Source organism: Heptranchias perlo, chromosome 18 (genome assembly GCF_035084215.1).
Source record: "Heptranchias perlo isolate sHepPer1 chromosome 18, sHepPer1.hap1, whole genome shotgun sequence".
NCBI lineage: Eukaryota > Metazoa > Chordata > Chondrichthyes > Hexanchiformes > Hexanchidae > Heptranchias > Heptranchias perlo.
The window spans coordinates 10657352-10680940 of record NC_090342.1 but is presented as its reverse complement, the minus strand read 5'-3'; the positions used below and the strand labels follow the sequence as shown (position 1 = coordinate 10680940).

General features: G+C 41.4%; 1 protein-coding gene across 2 annotated transcripts in view; it reads right to left on the bottom strand.

The window, feature by feature from the left end:
- Positions 1 to 8629: 8629 nt before the first annotated feature.
- Positions 8630 to 23589, bottom strand: part of ppm1h (protein phosphatase, Mg2+/Mn2+ dependent, 1H) — a 131434-nt gene continuing 116474 nt past the window's right edge. For both annotated transcript variants that reach the window (XM_067999372.1, XM_067999373.1), the window contains exon 10: positions 8630 to 10070. In XM_067999372.1, coding sequence (XP_067855473.1) covers positions 9923 to 10070 — 148 coding nt within the window. In that variant the 3' untranslated portion in view covers positions 8630 to 9922. The remainder of the gene's footprint in view (positions 10071 to 23589) is intronic.

The following is a 23589-nucleotide window of genomic DNA, read 5'->3' as shown; positions in this document are numbered from 1 at the left end:
CCGTAAACTTGAGTTCATCCAAAACTCTGCTGTCTGTATCCTAACTCGCACCAAGTCCCGTTCACCCGTCACCCTTGTGCTCGCTGACCTACATTGGCTCCCGGTCCGGCAACACCTCGATTTTAAAATTCTCATCCTTGTTCGCAAATCGGCCTCGCTCCATCCTATCTCTGTAACCTCCTCCAGCCCTAAAACCCTCAGCGATGTCTGTGCTCCTCCAATTCTGGCCTTTTGCGCATTGCCGATTTCCTTCGCTCCACCATTGGCAGGCGTGCCTTCAGCTGCCTAGGCCCTAAGCTCTGGCATTCCCTCCCTAAATCTCTCCGCCTCTCTACCAATGTTCCCTCTAATTTTTTTCGGCCATGTGCGGAATGAATTTGGGTTTGTGCATCGATATAAAGGCTGTGTGCACCACTGTAAAAAAAATCACAACTTTGAAAAGAACATCTTTTTAGAAAACATTATTCAAGGTATATAACAAACAGAACAAATATAAAAAATAATGGATAATTGTAACAATTTAATGTTATATTGGCTGATAAATTTCTATAATTTATGAAATGGGTTTCTTAAGTTGCACTAGGATTGAGCAGACCAGTCTCGTTATATTTTATTAAAAATTATCTGATGGGAACGATTCCAATCAGCTTTTTGTTGAATCAGTTTAATGACTCTGATTCAAACAGAAATAAATCGTGTGCAATCAGAATTTTTAAATTGAGTCAGAAATACAAAACAGCTGTCAAATCAGTCAGTGTGAATTTGGGGATAGGGAACAGTTTAATTAAAGCTCTCACCCCCTCCCCCCATTGAATCCTCAGCAGGGTTTAAAACATTTTTGCATTACAATTGTACATCTTGCACGTCTCATTAGTTTTGGCTGCCTCTATGCAAGGCAGGGAGCAGTTTGTTCATGAAGAACCTGAACTGAGGGAGGCAACGGACAAAGATAAAAAGAGACAATCCTTGGGGCAACTGAAGGCTTTTGGATAGCAGTTGTATAAAACAATTTAAATCAACTTCATTGTTTTGATTACAATGTACCAATGTGATTGGAAAGTATATTTTAGCACAACTGTAGAAGGATCTTTAATAACAGTATTACACATGACCTGTCAGGATTACTTAATTTGTAAATATAAAAAATGGAAATTGGTAAACGATTATTACAATATGCCAGGTAATTTGTAGTTTACTTCAGAAGCTAACGTCGAATAGACTGGTGACAAAAACTGATAATTGCACTAATTATCGACTCCCTCCAATGTTATTTGCTACCAATGCCTTAAATATGTTTGTCTTTAGACTAAAGTAACAGTTCTCCACAACTCGCACTAGAGGTGAAAAGCTTTCATTTAATTGAACGCATCTTCTCACCGAATCTTTACTGAATCCTCGCGTGCTGAAGTTTTCAGATTGGAAACTCAAATCAGTTATATCGTGAAGGGTTGGAAATGTGTGTGTATATATATATATAAACTTTTACACTATTTGTCCAATGAATGAATATATATATACATATATAAACATTTACACTATTTATCCTGTATATAAATAAATATATATAAACTTTTACACTTTGTCAAATTAGTATATATTTTTATATTATATATAAACTTTTACACTATTTCTTCCCTATATATAAACCTTTACACTAATTCTTTAATATATTATATATCTACATTTACACTATTTGTCCAATGAATATATATATTTTTATACTCCTTCCATCGGACAGTATACTATTTGTGGAGACCAGTCTCTGAGCAGCTGTACCACTGGCCCGCACTAGACGCTGACATCTTCAGTACAACGCTCCCATCCAACTATTATACTATTTTCCCAACGCTCCCATCCAACCATTACACTATTTTCCCAATGAATATATATATATATATAAACTATTACGCTATCTGATTGTGGAGACCAGTCTGTGAGCAGCTGTACCACTGGCCCGCACTAGACGCTGACATCTTCAGTACAACGCTCCCATCCAACCTAACTTTAACTCCCGCCCTTGCTGCAACGTGATCGGTAGCTGATGTCACCTCAACAGCATCTCCACCAGAGAGCACTGGTTTGGTGCGCGGTCAGAATGATGATGTGCGCGGCACACAACAAACTGCTGCACAGCCGTGCATGCGCGCAGCTTTGAGGGAACAGTGCGCTCTGCCTCTCTCTCCTCCTTTAAGACGCTCCTTAAAACCTACCTCTTTGTCCAAGCTTTTGGTCGCTTGTCCTGGTATCTCATGTAGCTTGGTGTCAAATTTCATTTGATAACGCTTCTGTGAAGCGCCTTGGGATGTTTTACCACGTTAAAGGCGCTATGTAAATGCAAATTGTTGTTGTACAGCCAGTTATCCTGTAACTGGCAGCATCGTAATGGAACTCCTTAAGTTACAATAACAACTTAATGGATGTAATATTATACTTCTGGAATTACTAACCCCCTCCAAAGAAGTGTGAATGTCATAAATAAATACTTTGTTATAAATATGGGATATCACATTTGTGACAGAATATTATAGATTTTAATTCATAAGTTTGAAAGAACAGTATAACTCATTTCCCAATCATGGATGCACTATAATGTACTTTATAATCCATATATGCATGTATTCATTGTGAGTAACATTACTTGCAATTTAAAATAGATTATGTTGCTTTTAGCATTTTTTCTAAGTGCTTTATTTTATTGAAAAACAAATCAAAATGATATGGAAAGATTTAAATGAATGTAGCAAGCACCTGGTATTCATGTTTTAAAGAAAGGGACTTGCAGAGCAAACTTGTCACTGAAAGGTGACCTACCTTTGAAACTTTTGAGATTTTAACTCAAATGTCACTGTAACAGATTCCAGTTAAATTATTCATTAAATCCTAGCAGTCAGCAATTTGGGGGTATTGAAAACAACATTCCGTGTCACACATTGTGACTATGGCTGTGTCTCAACGATTATTATACATTTTTTCTGAAGTGTTTGCCAGCACCCTGTCATTTCTTGAGCTTTCAGTAACAGTCAGTTTTCTAATCCAATCCACCTGTATACAACAAAAGCAGAGGAAAAAATCAACTGGGACAAGTTGACAGTCTGTAAGGCAACTCCTGGAGGTGTGTGTCTCACTGGTGCTGATAAGCAATGGTAGAATTACTAAATCCTAATCTCCTCCATGCCCTTCAAAGCAGAAATTAAAATCTTATTCCTTTCAATTTTTATCAAGACATAACTTTCATAGATCTAACTATCAGCTTCTACCTCTTACCTTTGTTAGTTCTTCTTCATCTATTGATATCCTTGACCTCACTATCTTCTCTGAACTCAAATTGAACTCCCCATTCATGAAGCTGCCTTTAAGAAGTTTGGTTTCCTCTTTCATGTCAGGTACTTCTTTCCTCGATAACATTTTATAAAGCTGCACTCCATCCATAACTTGAGCTCTGTTACTATTTCCGGCTCCACCACTACTCTTTGGACAGGGCACAAGAAAAAATCTTCAGAAAGATTCTTCTCTTGCCTCTAATCCTGTGCCTAAAAACTGTGGAGCTCCTTGCCTTTCAGCTTCTCAAAACCCATACTTGACTTCACCCAATCACTGCTGTTTGATTTACCTCTTCAATTCTTTCCAACCTTGCTGCTGTGTAAAAAGTGGCTTTAGGAGCATGTCTAGAGTTGTTCCCTGGCTACCCCAGGAATTTCACCTGGTAGGTCCTCATTTGGCCCAACAAAACCTATGCGAGCTGAGAGTCCCAAGACTGCCCTAAACAAAGATAATCAATTGTAGGAGTTGATTACCATTGAAATTATGGCCTTTGAAACTTTCTAAACAACAAAACGACCTGACTTTTAGCATCGGCCCTGGGGTCCCGCTATCGGCTGCTCCAACTGCTGGGGACACAATGGTCGGACGCCTTTGATGTGCTCATTGGGGTGGGCTGCCCGTACCGACTATGGAAGTGATGTTGCCCCATGGCACTATTCGAAGAAGAGAAGCAGAGTTCTCCCAGTGTTCTGGCCAACATTTGTCCCTCAATCTACGTAACTAAAACAGATTATCTGGTCACTTATTTCATTGCTGATCGTGGGAACCTTGCTGTGCGCAAATTGGCTGCAGCGTTTCCTACAACACAACAGAGACTACACTTCAAAAAGTACTTCATCGCTTTTAAAGTGCTTTGGGACATCCTGAGGTCGTGAAAGGCGCTATATAAATGCAAGTCTTTCTTTTTTGGTCACTGGAACGAAATATTAGTTTTACCACCTGGTGTTGCTAACGGCATAAATGAAGGAAAATACATTGGATGAGGTATTTCCTTCATTCACATGACATTTCAATATACCCACCCGAATAGGGGCAGATGTGTTTGGTGCCCCTGTCACTTCCAGAGGAAATTTTCAGAAGAAGCAAGACCACCAGGTGGTTTACAGAACTACTCTCTGGCTGATTTCTTTCAATTTCAAGGGGCCAAATCATTCAGTTCAAATACAAACACCTTATGGTTTTTTTAAAGTGTATGTTTGATTGGCAGTTCTGCTTAATTTTTGTCACATCTTAATTTTAACTATCACAACAAATATGATTGAAAAATTCCCTCCCCCATGAAGTGGGGCTTTGTGCAAGGAATTAAGCCAATTTCCATGAGAGGAAAATTGGCCCCGTTATTTGTCTTAATTACGGTGCTTGTACAGTTATACAAGTTCCCTGTTACAGTACAACTGCTTGATTTGTCGCAACTCTTAATTCACGGTTTATGATTAGAAATCCATAGTAACCAATTTTATTTAAATTTAATTTAAAACAGCATCTTTAGGCAACACTGCCTATCAAATTTTCACATACTATTACAGGTTTCAATGCTTTATATCTCACTTTTTTTTTATTCGTTCACGGGATGTGGGCGTCGCTGGCAAGGCCGGCATTTATTGCCCATCCCTAATTGCCCTCGAGAAGGTGGTGGTGAGCCACCTTCTTGAACCGCTGCAGTCCGTGTGGTGACGGTTCTCCCACAGTGCTGTTAGGAAGGGAGTTCCAGGATTTTGACCCAGCGACAATGAAGGAACGGCGATATATTTCCAAGTCGGGATGGTGTGTGACTTGGAGGGGAACGTGCAGGTGGTGTTGTTCCCATGTGCCTGCTGCCCTTGTCCTTCTAGGTGGTAGAGGTCGCGGGTTTGGGAGGTGCTGTCAAAGAAGCCTTGGCGAGTTGCTGCAGTGCATCCTGTGGATGGTACACACTGCAGCCACAGTGCGCCGGTGGTGAAGGGAGTGAATGTTTAGGGTGGTGGATGGGGTGCCAATCAAGCGGGCTGCTTTATCTTGGATGGTGTCGAGCTTCTTGAGTGTTGTTGGAGCTGCACTCATCCAGGCAAGTGGAGAGTATTCCATCACACTCCTGACTTGTGCCTTGGAGATGGTGGAAAGGCTTTGGGGAGTCAGGAGGTGAGTCACTCGCCGCAGAATACCCAGCCTCTGACCTGCTCTCGTAGCCACAGTATTTATATGGCTGGTCCAGTTAGGTTTCTGGTCAATGGTGACCCCCAGGATGTTGATGGTGGGGGATTCGGCGATGGTAATGCCGTTGAATGTCAAGGGGAGGTGGTTAGACTCTCTCTTGTTGGAGATGGTCATTGCCTGGCACTTATCTGGCGCGAATGTTACTTGCCACTTATGAGCCCAAGCCTGGATGTTGTCCAGGTCTTGCTGCATGCAGGCTCGGACTGCTTCATTATCATTGTCTTCGAGAATGGTTGACCACAATAATAACAGGATTCAGCCTAACTGCATCACACAATGCACTGGCAAACTGCAACATTACTGAGATTGCTCCAGCTTGAAAATCAGCAGTGTACATAAGCCGGTTGGGAAAAAGAACAGGTCATGCAGTTCATTTTTTAAAAACGTTCTATTTAAAAAAAAATACTTGTGTAATTGTGTATTCTCCGGCCTGTTTTTAACTTACACAGATCATTGCTTTGCATTTTCACTGTTGGTGTCATTCCTATTGGTGTTGAACATGCAAAGGACAATGAGGCACAGGCAGTGTAGAGGACATAAGCAAGGAAGTTATGCTAAACCGTTATACATCACTGGTTGGGCCTCAGCTGGAGTATTGTGTCCAATTCTGGGCTCCACACTTTAGGAAGGGTGTCAAGGCCTTGGAGAGGACACAGAAGAGATTTACTAGAATGATACCAGGGATGAGGGACTTCAGTTATGTGCAGAGACTAGAGAAGCAGAGAAGATTGAGGGGAGATTTAATAGAGCTGTTTAAAATCGTAAGGAGTTTTGATAGAGTGGATAGGGAGAAACTGTTTCAACTGGCAGGAGGGTCGGTAACTAGAGAACAAAGATTTAATTGACAAAAGAACCCAGATGGAGATGAAGAGAATGTTTTTTACACAGCGAGTTGTTATGATCTGGACCGCGCTGCCTAAAAGGGTGGGTTGAAGCAGATTCAATAGTAACTTTCAAAAGGGAATTGGATAAATACTTGAAAAGGAGACATATACAGGGCAATGGGGAAAGAGAAGGGAAGCAGGACTAATTGGATAGCTCTTTCAAAGAGCCAGCACAGGCAGGATGGGCCAAATGGCCTCCTTCTGTGCTGTATCATTCTATGATTCTATTTTGGTGGCTGCCCCTTATGTTTGGCCCTTTGCCAAGTAGAGACTCAGGAAAATGAGGTGAGCAGCGTCGTGACATCGTACCCAGCTCATTACAATGGATTTCCGTGCTTGCGCCTACGTAGGCACTGCTCCACCCCCTCTTCGGTCATACCCCCAGAAATTTCCCCAGCAATGCAAAGGGGTGAAGACCTAATCATTGGTCTCCACCCCCTTTTTTCCTCTGTTCTGCATCCAGGAAGCAAATGTTGCTGGGAGGCAAAACAGGGAGAAGATCAGACCCAAGTTGTCAGCCATTTTAACAAAACAGGTACATTCTGTTGCAGAAAAGTGCATCATGCCAGACCCCATCATCACAATGGGTCATTGCAATTCCCTCAACCTACAGCCAAAATGGAAACACTGTGTGCAGCAACCATCAGTGGTCGGTTGGCCAAGATCATAAAAACCAGGCAGGCAGGGCCCCTATCTACACAGAGATTGAGGTAAGATTATTGCATCTCACAAAGCCAATCCCTTTGATTTCTTGGACAGCCATAGACACCATGAAGCCCATGTGATTTTCTTTTTATTTGCTCTTGGGATAGGGGCAGCACTAGTAAGGCCGGCATTTATTGCCCATCCCTAGTTGCCCCTGAGAAGGTGGTGGTGGACTGCCTTCTTGAACCGCTGCATTGTGTGTGGTGAAGGTGCTCCCACAATGCTGTTAGGTAGGGAGTTCCAGGATTTTGACCCAATGGCAATGAAGGAACGGTGATCGAGGCCATGGTGTTGGGAGATTATAAGGAACTCTTTTCTCATGGAGTAGTAGATATGTGGAACAGATTCTAAGTTAACAGTATGTTAATGAATTCATTTAAAAAGGGGGATGGTTAAATATTTGGGGGGGCTGGGGAGGGGGAAGACTTCCTCTGTGTATTACATGTAATGAAATCATAAGCCTGTCTTTGAAGAACACATTTCTGATTTTGTTAACATTTAGCACACAGAGGAATTGTTCCTTCCAGCTGGGATTGGGATTGAAGGTTAGAAGGATAAGTGTAGATGTAGATAATAAGATTTTTTGTGGAAGATGTTCATTCACGGGCTGCTGGGACCATAGAAATACCACGTCAAGGGAAGTAACTGTCAGGGATGAATAATGTAGCGTGTAAGGTCAGAGAGATATAATCAGTGAACATTCAATGCCAATCCTGTACTAACCATTACAAAATGCTATGGATGGTTTCCTAAAACATGGCTAGATGAATATATATTAATTAGATTATGTTCAAAACAAAGCTAATTTAGACCCCATGCTGTCAGGATGTGTCATCACCACTGTTAACATAGCTTTGCCTTTTGTACATTGATGTGCACTTCAGAAGGTTTAGGGTGAAGCCTAGCCTTTAGGGTATAAAATGTCATTTGTTCACAGATTAGCATTAGACAATCAGAGGGATTAAATATTTAGAATAATGTAGAACTGCGTGGCAACGCATATTAGAAGATTGTCTTATTACCTTTGGGATCCCAAATCATGAATACAGCATATCATTGACTGGAATTTGCCGCCAATTTAAGAGTATGCCTCGCAGACACCATTGCGAATGAGAAATGTGAAAAATGAAAGTGTTACACAGGCATGGTAAAGGGTTCATTTCTGTTGCTGCGAAGAGCCACCTTGTTAGATCAGTATTGTGGAAACTGCATTACGTTTGATCTGGGATTGCTTAATGTCACTGTGTGGGAGATAGTATCCTACAGTACTCCATAAGCACATATAAAATTAAAAACAAATTCTTGTAGCAAAAATAAATTTAGTTTGTCTAATGCATATATTAACCTGTTTATTGCTAATCATTTCAAAATTGTTTTTTTCATGTTCCTTGCCATCCAATTTGATATATGGAATGCAGTATGGAAAAAGATTATTTACAAACGTAGAAAAAATCAGAAAGATTTACATTAAAAATCTCCATTGCCAACAGTGTGATCTGTGATTAGAAAGATAACTGTATAAAGTGTTTAAACATGAAGCAAATTTAATTACTGTACAGTGCAACATTACCTTCTCTTTACAGACCACCTTCATGAACAGACAAATACAGCAGTACATAAGTTATTCACATCTTCAATCCAGCTTTCTTATACAGTACTTTTAAGATTCAAAACATTGAAATAAAACTTCAAAAAGGTGGCTGAATGTAACATTGCTTTGGAATAAAAATGTTTCACATTTCAGACTCTCAGAAATGAATTAAATGTTTTAAAAAGAATTCTTTAACAGTTTTCTCTTGGCACCTATGAAATATTTCAGAGTAGCACAGATCAAACTTGGAATACTTCAATGAGATGAATATCAGTCTTGCAGAATACTTCAGTCTATTAATGCTGCTTTTGTGTGAGATTGGCATGAGTAGTATGTGATTGTGGCAGCGTTTTGACAGTGCCAAGCATATAGTATCAGTGGAAGAACTGAAGAACAGAGATGTGCAGGGAAATCATTCTTCAAGTTGAGAACAATAAATGTTGAATATGACAACAGACAGACTTGTGAAAGCCTGTAGGTAATCTTGGTCAGTCAACAGCCAAATAAAACCACTTTACAAAAATAACCAGCAGATTCACATATCTTACCCTGCCGTTGCCAGTATATACAACAGTTGGTGCCTTGTATCATTTTTGAATGAACTGTGGTGACCAACGGATTTCATCTTTGAACAGTGCCATAAAAAAATTGAAACAATATTTACTACATTATCACAGCATATTTCTGGTAGGTGACTGCCATATTGATTATATGAAGAACTCTAAAACACAGCACAAAGAATTTTCCCCCACTAGCATTACAGCACTTGGAAAATATACATCAAAATTTTCATACTTTATAAGTTATAATGCAAAGATTTAATATTTAAAGACTTGAGTTTTGATAAATATACATCCTTTTTGATTTATACAGGATATATTTATTTGATTGCAGGAAAAAAATTACATCCAACTTTAACAACAGAAGTGGAATTAAGGATTGTGAAATTTGAACTGAGAAGGAAATCTGCCAATATGCCATTTATTAAACTCCTGTCTTTTCATAAGACTTGGTGGAATCAGTACTGGCATTTCTGCCTCTCACTTTCTGGTCACCACAGGGGAAAGATTTCCTTTGATTCTTATTTGTAGTGAAACTGTAAACGTCGGTATGAAGAATACATTTATGATTTTGCTACAAGTAACAAACAAAAGGAAATCTTCCTCCCATCAGCATTGTTAATGGATGCCAGCAACAAATAAGTGAACCAGTCATGATGCGGTCATTATCATGTCAATTTATTTCCATGCTGGAGAGGAATGACGAAAACGGAGATGTCGTCGCCTGAGCCAAGCCTGTCATTTGATATCCTCCATCCTCGGTCCTTCAAAACTCCTCTAGCCCTCATCACCAAGTCCTGGGCTGCCAGTGTGTACCTGTGAAGAATTAATGTATACGTGAAGTATACAACTATATGAATAACAAATTACCACTGTGCAAGATTTTGGCTTTGGTAAACTGCTAAAACCATAAACAACACAATTTGTTTCAGCACTAGAATGTTTACCAAGTTAATCTACATAATAAGTTTTTTGTGTCTGTAGTATCCATCGCGATTGTCTGTCCAATTTTCTCGCATTTCATTGATCCATTGAGGTAGATTTTGACTTTTCACAAACCCCTTTTGTTTATAGAGTCACAATCCATTACTGGAATGTATAATTAAGTCATAAGTTGACATTTCAAGTAATGGAATTCAGCTAGGTAATGGATTAACTAGATTTACTGAACTTCTGCAGTCAGTGGGGCGTCACTTTGACTTTGTGCGATAGCGTAAAATGGGTGATGGCAAATCTGGAGCCCGTTTACATCTCCCATTGACTTCAATGGAAATAAAAATCAGTGGAGATGTAAAACGGCTGCCGATTTGCTATCACCTGTTTTACACTATTTCACAAAGTCTAAATTACCCCTACTACCTTTAATTGATAGGTGTTACAATTTTTGGGTCTGCCTGAGATATTCTCCTGGATACAGGAATGCTGGTCACTCCTGTAAGTGGTCAGAGTGTCTTAAGTTGAGGAGTGTGCCTGTACTGCCCAATATCTAATTGTACGATAGCGTAACCCAGGGATGTAACAAGTTTTGTACATTTGACGATTTGCAAGCTGCAATGAGGCTCCCACCTGCTTATGGCAGCCGCTCATCTCAAGAATCCCACCAAAAATGGGGGCAGTCTGGAAAGACAGTGAGAGTTAGGCGGTAAGTGCTGCCCCACAATTTTCAGTCCCGCTCCTGCCCAAACACTGGGATGAAAATCAGCCCTCCCTTTGTCTTCAGATGGTATTAATTTGCAGAGCATCTTAATGAACAGAGCAGCCTATGGCATTCTGATATTGTTGAATTTGGAGAGTTGTGTAATAAGCATGGGGAAAAATTGGATTTTGCTGTTTTTATTTCTCACTTGATCTCCTGGTTTCTCATCAAGCAGGGTTTCAATTTGAAGAACGAGATGTACAGCACCAACGCTGATCTGAACCCTTACATTTTGCTTCAAATGGACCTGTAGGCCTTTTTAGAACAGCGGGTGACAAACCAAGTATTTTCACTTCCTGGACAATATTACAGAAGTGTCTGGAATAATCTGCTGAAGGCTTGTCGCTGATGAAGTCCTGGCCAGAGTAAATCAGCTTTGCCTAAAATATCACAAACCTGGATGACAGCATTTATGATCCCCATTTATTAGGGAAGTCATGAGGTAATTCGAACATTTTAACGCATGTCTTATTCCTAAAGAAGTGAGAGGTTGTGGGTTGTACAGCAAGGTCAGCGGCATAGATGTTTCATCAGGCCCCATCCAATCATCTTCTGGGATGGCAGCCCAGCATGTTACAAGTGACGGGATGATGTTACATATAAAATTCCACAATGTTCCTATCTAATCCAAGGGATTCGACTGAAGGTAGAGGTGACATTGTTTGTAAAATCTTCCCTTCAGTAGAGGGTTTATCCAAATCTCAACACTGTTTTCCATTTAACGGTGAAAGATTTAATTTCTAAGAAAACCATATAAACTTATTAGCTGGAATACATTCTGGACTATACATACTGAATAAATAGGTTGGGGCAATCAACTTTAATCAATTCGTCAACATCCTGTAATGTTCTTGGATGGGAAGCTGCCTCTACTTTTATATTTAAATTAATCCAGATGCTGCTATAATTTCATAAGCTATCCATTGAATCGGGGATAGAAAATATTACTGCAAATGAAAGATTTAATCTAAATATACCAAGCCTTTTTACGGTCTTTATATCATGTTTAGAAGGCGGCTCACCACCACCTTCTCAAGGGCAATTAGGGATGGGCAATAAATGCTGGCCTCGCCAGCGACGCCCACATCCCATGAACGAATGCAAAAAAAAGGGCAACAGGAAAAGCTGGAGCTCTTTTCTCTAGAAAAGGGGTGACCTGATAGAGGTCTTTAAGATAATGATAGCATAGATGTAGAGAAAATGTTTCCACTTGTGGGAGAGTCCAAAACTAGAGGTCATAATTATAAAATAGCCGCTAATAAATCTAATGGGGAATTCAGGAGAAACTTCTTTATCCAAAGAGTGGTGAGAATGTGGAACATGTTACCACAAGGAGTAGTTGAGACAATTGGCATATATGCATTCAAGGGGAAGCTAGATAAGCACATGAGGGAGAAAGGAATAGAAGGGTATCCTGATAGGGTTAGGTGGAGTAGGAAGGGAGGAGGCTCTTGTGCAGCATAAACAGCGGCATAGACCAGTTGGGCCAAATGGCCTATTTCTGTGCTGCACTTTCAATGTAACTTGATATAACTTCCAAATCTATTACCCTTCCCCTAATCAGGGTCAGATAACTCACATGAGCTGCTCATTTACCTTGTCTGGTACATGCAACACTTCTGATTGGTGACTACTGATTTTTAGTATCTCTCCTCGCTGACTATTACTTGTGGAATAGATTCCTCTCAATCAACTGAGATCATTTCATACTATGAAAATTGTGATAGACATTTGTTTATGTCTTCAGGCCCTGATTTCTAATATTTCTTCTTAATCTTTGAAGTTGTTTATTGTGAAATACTGCAGCAGAGCAGTAGCACACTATGCAATGCAGCGACAAACCTCTCCTCCACTGTGTTCCGGATCTCACAAATGTTGTGAAAATAGATCAGGCATTTCATAGAATCATAGAAAGTTACGGCACAGAAGGAGGCCATTCGGCCCATCGTGTCTGTGCTGGCCGAAAAAGAGCTATCCAGCTTAATCCCACTTCCCAGCATTTGGTCCATAGCCCTGTAGGTTATGGCACTTCAAGTGCACATCCAAGTACTTTTTTTTTTAAAATGAGTTGAGGGTTTCTGCCTCTACCACCCTTTCAGACAATGAGTTCCAGACCCCCACCCTTGGTGAAAAAAATTCTCTTCAGCTCCCCTCTAATCCTTCTACCAAATACTTTAAATCTATGTCCCCTGGTCACTGATCCCTCTAAGGGAAATACGTCCTCCCTATCCACTCTATCTAGGTCCCTCAATTTTATATACCTCAATCAAATCTCCCCTCAGCCTCCTTTGTTCTGAAGAAAACACCCCCAGCCTATCCAATCTTTTCTCATAGCTAAAATTCTTCAGCCCTGGCAACATCCTCATAAATCTGTAAATCCTCTGTACCCTCTCTAGTGCAATCACATCCTTCCTGTAATGTGGTGACTAGAACTGTACGCAGTAATCAAGCTGTGGCCTAACTAGTGTTTTATACAGTTCTAGCATAACCTCCCTGCTCTCATATTCTATGCCTCTGCTAATAAAGGAAAGTATCCCGTATGCCTTCTTAACCACCTTATCTACCTGTCCGGCTACCTTCAGGGATCTGTGGACATGCACTCCAAGGTCCCTCACTTCCTCTACACCTCTCAGTATCCTCCCATTTATTGTGTATTCCCTCGCCTTGTTTGCCCTCCCCAAATGCATCACCTCATATTTCTCCGGATTGAATTCCATTTGCCACTTTTCTGCCCACCTGTCCAGTCCATTGATATCTTCCTGCAGTCTACAGCTTTCTTCCTCACTATCAACCACACGGCCAATTTTTGTATCATCTGCAAATTTCTTGATCATGTCCCCTACATTCAAGTCCAAATCAATATATACCACAAAAAGCAACGGACCTAGTACTGAGCCCTGCGGAACCCCAAAGGAAACAGTCTTCTAGCCACAAAAACACCCGTCAACCATTACCCTTTGCTTCCTGCCACTGAGCCAATTTTGGATCCAACTTGCCACTTTCCCTTCGATCCCATGGGCTTTTACTTTTTTAACCAGTTTGCCACATGGGACCTTGTCAAAAGCCTTGCTAAAATCCATGTAGACTACATCAAACGCGTTACCCTCATCTACCCTCTTTGTTACCTCCTCAAAAAATTCAATCAAGTTAGTTAGACACGACCTTCCCATAACAAATCCACGCTGACTGTCCTTGATTAATCTGTGCATTTCTAAATGACGATTTACGCTGTCCCTCAGAGCTGATTCCAATAATTTTCCCACCACCAAGGTTAGATTGACTGGCCTGTAATTACTTGGTTTATCCCTTTCTCCCTTTTTAAACAACGGTACAACATTAGCAGTCCTCCAATCCTCTGGCACCACGCCGGTAGCCAGGGAGGATTAGAAAATGATGGTCAGAGCCTCTGCTATTTCCTCCCTTGCTTCTCAACAGCCTGGGATACATTTTGCCTGGGCCTGGCGATTTATCTACTTTCAAAGATGCTAAACCCTTTAATACTTCCTCTCTCACTATGTTTATCCCACCCAATATTTCACACTCCTCCTCCTTAACTAAAATCTCTGCATAGTCTCCCAATTGTGAAGACAGATGCAAAGTATTCATTCAGAACCATATCCACCCTTTCCGTTTCCACACATGGGTACGTTTTTAGTTTCTAATAGGCCCTACTCTTTCCTTAGTTATCCTCTTGCTCTTTATGTATTTATAAAACATCTTTGAGTTTTCCTTGCCAGGATTTTTCATGCCCTCTCTTTGCTGTCCTAATTTCCTTTTTAATTTCACCCCTGCATTCTCTATACTTCTAGGCTTTCTGCAGTATTGAACTCTTGGTATGACATAAGCTTCTCATTTTTGCCATATCTTACCCTGTATGCTCCTGATCATCCAGGGGGCTCTTGATTTGGCAGACCCACCTTTTTTCTTTGTGGGAACATGTTTGTTCTGAACCTACACTATCTCTCCCTTGAATGCCTTCCACTGCTTTGACACTAATTTACCTTCAATTAGCTGTTTCCAGTCCACTTTTGCTAAATCACTTCTCAGCTTAGTAAAATTGGCTTTTCCCCAATTGAAAACTTTTACTCCTGTTCTATCTTTGTCCTTTCCCATAAATATAGTAAATCTGACTGAATTATAATCACTACCAGCAAAATGCTCTCCCACTGATACTCCTTCCATCTGCCCAGCTTCATTCCCTAAAACTAAATCCAGAACTGCCCCCTCTCTTGTTGGGCTTGCTACGTACTGGCTAAAAAAGTTCTCCTGAATGCAATTTAAGAATTCTGCGCCCTCTATACCTTTCACACTGATTATATCCCAGTTAATATTAGGGTAGTTGAAATCCCCTGCTATTATTGCCCTATTGTTATTGCAATTCTCAGAAATTTGCCTACATGTTTGCTCTTCTATCTCCCTCTGACTGTTTGGGGGTCTATAGTGCACTTTCAATGGTGTGATTGCCCCTTTTTTGTTCTTTAGCTGAACTGATATGGCCTCATTTGATGATCCTTCTAACATATCATCCCTCCTCACAGCTGTAATTGTTTCTTTGACCAATATTGCCGTCCCCCCTCTTTTTTAATCCCTCTCTCTATCTCGTCTGAAAACCTTATAACCAGGAATGTTGAGCTGCCATTCCTGCCCCTCTTTAATCCATGTTTCAGTAATAGCTACGATATCATACTTCCATGTGTCTATCTGTGCCCTCAGCTCATCTGCCTTATTCACGATACTCTTTGTATTGAGGTATATACCATTAAGCACTGCCAAACTCCTTTGTTGTCTATTTTCTAACCTTTGTTTCCTCTGCCTACCAAACTCGCTTACTAATTTTCTGCCTTCCATTTCCAGCTCTGCTTCTCTCCCTTCTGAATCTACGCTCAGGTTCCCATCCCCCTGCCAACCTAGCTTAAACCCTCCCCAACAGCACTAGCAAACCTTCCCGCGAGGATATTGGTCCCGGCCCTGTTAAGGTGCAACCCGTCCGGTTTGTGCAGGTCCCACCTCACCCAGAACCGGTCCCAATGCCCCAGGAATCTAAAGCCCTCCCCCTCCTGCACCATCTCTCCAGCCATGCATTCATCTGCTCTATCCTCCTATTTCTATACTCACTAGCGCGTGGCACTGGGAGTAATCCACAGATTACTACCTTTGAGGTCCTGCTTATTAATTTCTTTCCTAGCTCCTTAAAATCTGCCTGCATCACCTCATCCCTCTTTCTACCTATGTCGTTGGTACCAATATGGACCTCGACCTCCAGCTGTTCACCCTCCCCCTTCAGAATGTTCTGCAGCCGCTCAGTGACATCCTTGACCCTGGCACCAGGGAGGCAACATACCATCCTGGAATCACGACTGCGGCCACAGAAATGCCTGTCTATTCCCCTAACTGTTGCATCCCCTATCACTATTGCTTTCCTGACCTTCCTCCTCTCCCCCTGTAAAGCTGAGCCACCCATGGTGCTGTGGACTTGACTTTGGCTGCACTCCCCAGAGGAACCCTCCTTTACCAGCAGTCAGAACTGAATACCGAGAGTGAAATGCACTCAGGGGATTCCTGAACTACCTGCCTGGTCCTCTGTCTGTCTTTAGAAGGTAAGTGTCTTTATAGATAATACATGGTCCATGTGATCATCCGTATTGGTTTTGATCACCTGAGGGGGGTCGGAGAGGAATTGTCTGGAGTATTTTTCCCCCCCCCAGAGAATAGGGATAAATGGGTCATTTTCGGGTTGGCAGATTGTTTACAATCTATATCAATGACTTAGATGAGGGGACCAAGTGTAATGTATCCAATTTTGCTGATGATACAAAGCTCGGTGGGAAAGTAAGCTGTGAGGAGGATGCAAAGAGGCTGGAAAGGGATACAGACAGGTTAAGTGAGTGGGCGAGAAAGTGGTAGATGGAGTATAATGTGGGGAAATATGAAATTATCCACTTTGGTAGAAAGAATAGAAAAGCAGAATATTTTTTAAAAGGTGAGAGACTAAGAAAGGTTGGTAGTCAGAGGGATTTAGGTGTCCTTGTACACGAATCACAGAATGTAAACATGCAGGTACAGCAAGCAATTAGCCTTTATTACAAGGGGGTTGGAATATAAGAGTAAGGGGATCGTGCTGCAAATATATGGGGCTCTGGTGAGACCACACCTGGAGTACTGTGTACAGTTTTGGTCTCCTTATCCAAGGAAGGATATACTTGCCACAAAGGTTCACTCCATTGATTCCTGGGATGAGAGGGTTATCCTATGAGGAGAGATTTAATAAAATGGGCCTATATTCTCTGAAGTTTAGAAGAATGAGAGGTGAAATCATTGAAACGTATAAAATTCTGAGAGGCCTTGACAGGGTAGATACTGAGAGGCTGTTTCCCCTGGCTGGAGAGTCTAGAACTAGGAATCATAGTCTCAAGATAAGAGGTCGGCCATTTAGGACCGAGGTGAGAAAATATTTCTTCACTCAAGAGGGTTATGAATCTTTGGAATTCTCTACCTCAGAGGGCTGTGAATGCTCAGTCTTTGAGTATATTCAAGATTGAGATCGATAGATTTTTGGACTCTCAGGGAATCAAGGGATATGGGGATAGGGCAGGAAAGTGGAGTTGTGGTCGAAGATCTCAACTCCACTAGCTATGATCTTATTGAATGGCAGAGCAGGCTTGAGGGGCTGCATGACCTACTCCTGCTCCTATTTCTTATGTTCTTATTGGCCCTGGGTTTTTTCTCTGTTTTTTGCCTCTGCCAGGGGATTTCATGGCTACAAAGTTGGAGGGTGAGGGGGGTTGGGGGGTTGGGGGGTGCAGGAGGGAGGGAGGAAATGCTTAGTCATGATGTTCAGGCCATCATGAGTGTGGGGCAGGCTTGATGGAGCAGCTGGTCTTTTCCTGCCCATCAATTTCATATGTTGGTATTTCCCCACTACAGGTGGAACAGGAGACCAGCGGAGAAAAATGGAGGGGGGATGGGGGGAGTGGGAAGATAGTGGGAGCTTATTCTCAAATTAAAAAAAAACAAATACAATGCAATATTGTAACAAAGCTGTTTGTGTTTCCTCAACTGGTAGAAGATGAGATCCAACATAGCTGCTGCAATCTTATTGTACTGTAGATGGTGGGTTATTGAGAGCCTCTGGTTACTTTTGCTTGTTTAGTTGATCTCTCTTTGGATGAGGAGAATATTATTGAATTGTCTGAAATGGCAGTGTAGATTTTGAAATTTAGGTGGCGTTCCCATAGCAACAGCTAATGCGCTAGTGCTGCATTCCTGTGTGAGTTATTTTCACACAGATGATAGCCCATTTATTATAACACACATAGGAATGTAGCATGGGCATGTTAAGCACTCGTACATGACTGTGGCTGATCAGAATTTCTCCATTAGAGAACCACCCATGTTTTAAAGGTTTTCTCTAGAGTACAGCTTGTATCAGCAAGTTTCCAAAAACTGTGATTCCCCATAGGTATGTAGATTTGTTTTAATACACATGGGATTTGGAAAATCATGGCCAACGACTGACAACACATGTGATAACTGAATTAAAATGCACTCTTTAATAGAACCTCCATTTCTGAATATCCAAAGCACAAAACTGCCCTGCACTTTTACTTTGGATCAAAACGGACTGAGTTCTTATTGCAAAACAGTGCATGCTTCTTAAAAAAAAGACATACAAATGTCAACACAGCAATACCCCTATCATCAGATGGAGGTGCCAAGAAGAGGGTTTAAGTAGGTTTTGCAGCCTGTTTCCCCCAGCGGAATTAGTATTTTTATATAAAAAAAAGTTGCTTATTGTGCAAAAAAAACACGATTTACATATTGTAACAGGGATCTGAATATGTTCAAATTAATTATTGGAATGCATTAACAAAATTTCGCTACAATTTAAAAACAGTTTTTATTTCCATTAAATATTTGTATTGTGGAAAATATGGATGCAAAGCTAATATCTTTTAGTGCTGATGTCAGGGCGTCTGTTAAAATCTCGCCTTGGATAAAATTATATTCTTCCCTGCTCATTGTACTTGTTGCACTTCCTACGACAGGTATGTTTCATTTTATCCTCAATTTATTTCAAATGCTTTACATTTCAGGATTTTTTCCTCCTAGTTCCAATTACTGCTGCATTCTTGGATGACCAGATCTTCTAAAGATTATTTGTACAGAGTATTCACGGATAAAAATGACTGAATGTAAAAACAGCACTTGGCCCGAAGGCTAGCTGACAGCAAGGCTTCCACTTTAAGCAACTCTAGAATTTATACTTCAGTAATTTATCACTGACCATCTGCGACTTTATTACACGTACAAATAGATCATAATTATGCTGATTAAGGTTAATTTTACTCGCTATAATGTAATCACACAGGTGAACAGATTGTGACCATGTTTGTAATTAAAAACTAAAGATGAACGGTGACCATGGGATGAAATTAAAAATGACAGGTGCATTCTCGTGTGAATGGTGACAACAGATTATCTTGCGGTTCCCCATAAAATACAAGAGTGTCCTGTATATGCTGCTTTCATATATTCACCTGCAATAAAGAGTTGACACTTTTGCATCCTTCTGAAACTACAATGCCCTAGAGATTAGAAAGAAATTGCAGTTTCCCAATGACGCCACATTCTGAACTCTGCCCTGCCACACTCTTATCCTTTGAAGCCGTGTGATCTCTGCTCATCATATCGGAAAGGAGAGATGCTGAGGCAATTCTGCCAATCTGTTACCACAGTATGGTACCACAAGGACATTTCATGACATGAAAAGGTACTTTGAACAAAAGGGAGAGAACCTTCACAAGGTAAGTGCAGGTACATTGGGGCCCACTACTGATAATTACAGAATTTAGATGGTGTTTTGTGTATTTTTTTGTTGGAAGACTCACTAGTCATAGAATCAAAGAATCATACAGCATAGGAGGAGGCCATTCAACCCATCGTGCCTATGCCGGCACTTTGAAAGAGCTATCCAATTAAAATCACTAGTATGACCTCATTTTAAGCAACTGTTGAATTTTGTGTCTGCAATTACTTAGATTTCGAAATACTGCTTTTATTTTTCACCATAATATACAGCTTTATGTGTATCCATTAACAACTAGACTAAAATTGGTCAATGAATCAGATGTTCTACACCCCATTTAAAACTGCTCTCACTTTAGACTGCTTTCAGCCATGTGCTGTAATACTTCAACTAACTTATGAAAACATCACAGATTGAACAAAAGTACAAGGTGGAGTGAGTGAAATTAAGTCTCACAATCCAAGATAGAATCTTAAGTCTTCAAAAAGTGAGCTACCCTCCACAGTGCATCAACAGAGGAAATAACTGGGACCATTTACCAACCAAAACCATTTGACCCCCTAACCCTACTGTGCCCTGATATAATTGCTTGAGTAATTCTTTTTGACTGGAAATACAAGGGATAGATAAGCAAGTAGAGACTAGCACGAACTCCATTGTCCTTCTCTTTTCACTTTTAAAACTTGGGATAAACTGGTTAGGCAATATTGGTCATCATTGTTCAACAGCTAAAGCTATTTTTGAGGCAATTATCTTCTAAAAAGATATTTTAAGAAAGGCAAAAGTAATTAACAATTTTTTATTTATTTTACGAAAAATCATCATCTCAGGGAACTGAAGCCAAGGTCTAAAAGAAAACAAGGTGAGATATTGATTCATAAATTGGTTATATATTTTTCTTAATTAATAGCACTTTATATAATTAATTCTCCTAAAAGTCAAGGCTATTCAGTAAGAAGGCCCTGTTTATCAAGGATCCAATGATGTTGATGCAATCGTCTACAATAAGGTCGTGGAGGCAAGGACTTTGCTTGTGAGTTAACAGACATTCTGGAGGGAAGAGCGGAGAGGCAGGTGATGAGATGCTGGCAGATTCTGAGGAGGCGGTGGTGGGTGAAGCGAGCAGGCCGGGATGGAGGTTGACCTGATTAGTCCCTACTTTGCTAGAACAACCTACCTTTCTCTAAGTCTAGGAAATGCTTGGTGAATATCATCGCTGGGTCAAAATCCTGGAACTCCCTCCCTAACAGCACTGAGGGAGAACCTTCACCACACGGACTGCAGCGGTTCAAGGCGGCGGCTCACCACCACCTTCTCAAGGGCAATTAGGGATGGGCAATAAATGCTGGCCTCGCCAGCGATGCTCACATCCCATGAATGAATAAAAAAAAACATAATATTCCCCCCTCCCCCGCCGGATTGCTAGTCATGTGCAGCGTGCCGAAGTGTGCTGACTTCTCTTGAACCTGCAAGTTCAGGTCGTTAGCATGTGCCCAACATGCCCCTGGCGAAGACCCACTCCCAGAGAAGCCTGCACCCATAATTGGGCAGAAAGCCAGCCGCTGCTGCAGGCCTGAGAGACTTCTTTGGAGGCCCCTCCAAATGGATGACCATCTGATGTTCCCAGAGTAAAGTGAGGCATGACGGGCCAGTAGGTCCTCTCCCATTCACTTCCACGTGCTTTCAACACTTGAGCCTTTTGTGGGTGCAGGTGTGCTGCCTACCCCTCGAGGGAAGTACCAGAAATCTCAGGGCAACGTAAAGAGGATGGAGACCTGGCAACAAGGGGTCTCTGTCCCTTTCCCCCTCCTTTTGACTTCGGAACTAAGCTACATACGAGTTGTACATCACTCGGAGGCGGCAAGTGTGCAGAGGTCGTTGCCAGTACACTCCTTAAATACTTGAAATTTTGATACAAACTAAATGATAAAAATATTATAAAAAGGATATACAGGCATTGGAGAAGGTGCAAAAAAGATTTACAAGGATGATACCAGAGCTGAGAGGTTATACCTTTCAGAAAAGATTGAATAGGCTGGGGCTCTTTTCTCTAGAAAAGAGAAGGCTGAGGAGTGACATGACAGAGGTCTTTAAGATAATGAAAGGGTTTGATAGGGTAGATGTAGAGAAGATAATTCCACTTGTGGGGGAGGCCAAAACTAGGGGCCATAAATATAAGATAGTCACTAATAAATCCAGTGGGGAATTCAGGAGAAACTTCTTTACCCAGAGAGTGGTTAGAATGTGGAACTCACTACCACAAGGAGTAGTTGAGGCAAATAGCAGAGATGCCTTTTAGGGGAAGCTAGATAAACACATGAGGGAGAAAGGAATAGAAGGATATGCTAAAAGGGTTAAATGAAGTAGGGTGGAAGGAGGCTCGTGTGGAGCATAAACACTGTCGTGGATCAGTTGGGCTGAATGGCCTGTTTCTGTACTGTAATTTCTATGTAATACGATGTAAATGTACTGCTGCAGTGTGAAGGGCAACAGGATACACTACTTGTGTCCGTGGTGTGGGATGGGAACAGCTGCGACATTGAGGCATTTCTCTCCTTGTCACCTGGGTACAATGTAAAGTTCTATCTACTATCAAAATCAGTGACCTTTCTCCCCCCCCAAGTGCAGGTTTACCCAAAGTTATATTCCTATTGGGTACCAACAGATGACACCATTTTATGTCACAGGCTTCTGACTACAAGGTAACACATAGCCCTTCTGACAGTCACATGGAAGATCTTGTGCTGCGTTTGAGACTTATATGGATCAGGTCACATAGGTGGGATTGTGATTATTTTACGGGTAGCTTGAGTTCAGCCTCCATCTCCGGTAACAGTGTTGGATGTTGTCTACGCACTGATTTGTCTTAACACTAGATGATGTAACGTTGAGCAATGACAAATACATGCAACACCCTTCAGAATGACACTGGAGACATCAGAATGCACATTTGGCGCCCTGCAGCTCATTGTTTTGATGCAAATAAGTTCAGGGCGTCAAAATCGCGGCCGTCTCTTTGCCGCGGGTGAGGGTATCCGGCCAGCGGACTCCATCGGCCGGGTGCCCAAGTCAAAATCCACCCCCAGGTGTCAGAAAGGATATTAAAGTCTTCAGGGAGCGTACAGCATAGATTCACCAGGATGATGCCAGGGATGGGAAACTGTAGCAACGAGGAGACACTTGATATACTGGGACTATTTTCACTGGAACAGAGAAAGCTAAGAGGAGATTTAATGGATGTTTTTAAAATTGAGGGACTTCGATGGAGTGAATAGGAAAATCCGTTGCTTTGGGGAGACAGTGATGAAGGGTCATCAATTTAAAACGTCATTAAGAGAATGAGGAGAGGGGTTAGGTGACTTTTCTTTATGTAGAGGGTGGTTGGAAGCATGGAATGCTTTGACACGGAGAATGGCTGAGGAGAGAGAACGGGGCACTGGGATTATTTTTGGATTGCTCCAGCAAAGAGCCAGCACAGACACAATGGGCCTCCTTTTCCTTGCTGTGAACTTCTATGGTCCTGACGTAGAGATGATGTTTCCACTTGTGGGGAGACCAAAACTAGGGGCCAGTCACCAATAAATCCAATAGGGAATTCAGGAGAAACTTTTTTTTTTTTTACCCGAAAGATTGGTAAGAATATAGAACTCGCTACCACAAGGAGTAGTTGAGGTGAATAGCATAGATGCATTTAAGGGGAAAGTTAGATAAGCACATGAGGGAGAAAGGAAAAGAAGGATATGCTGATAGGGTTAGATGAAGAGGGGTGGGAGGAATCTTGTGTGTACCAGTAGGGCCGAATGGCCTGTTTCTGTACTGTAGATTCTATATAA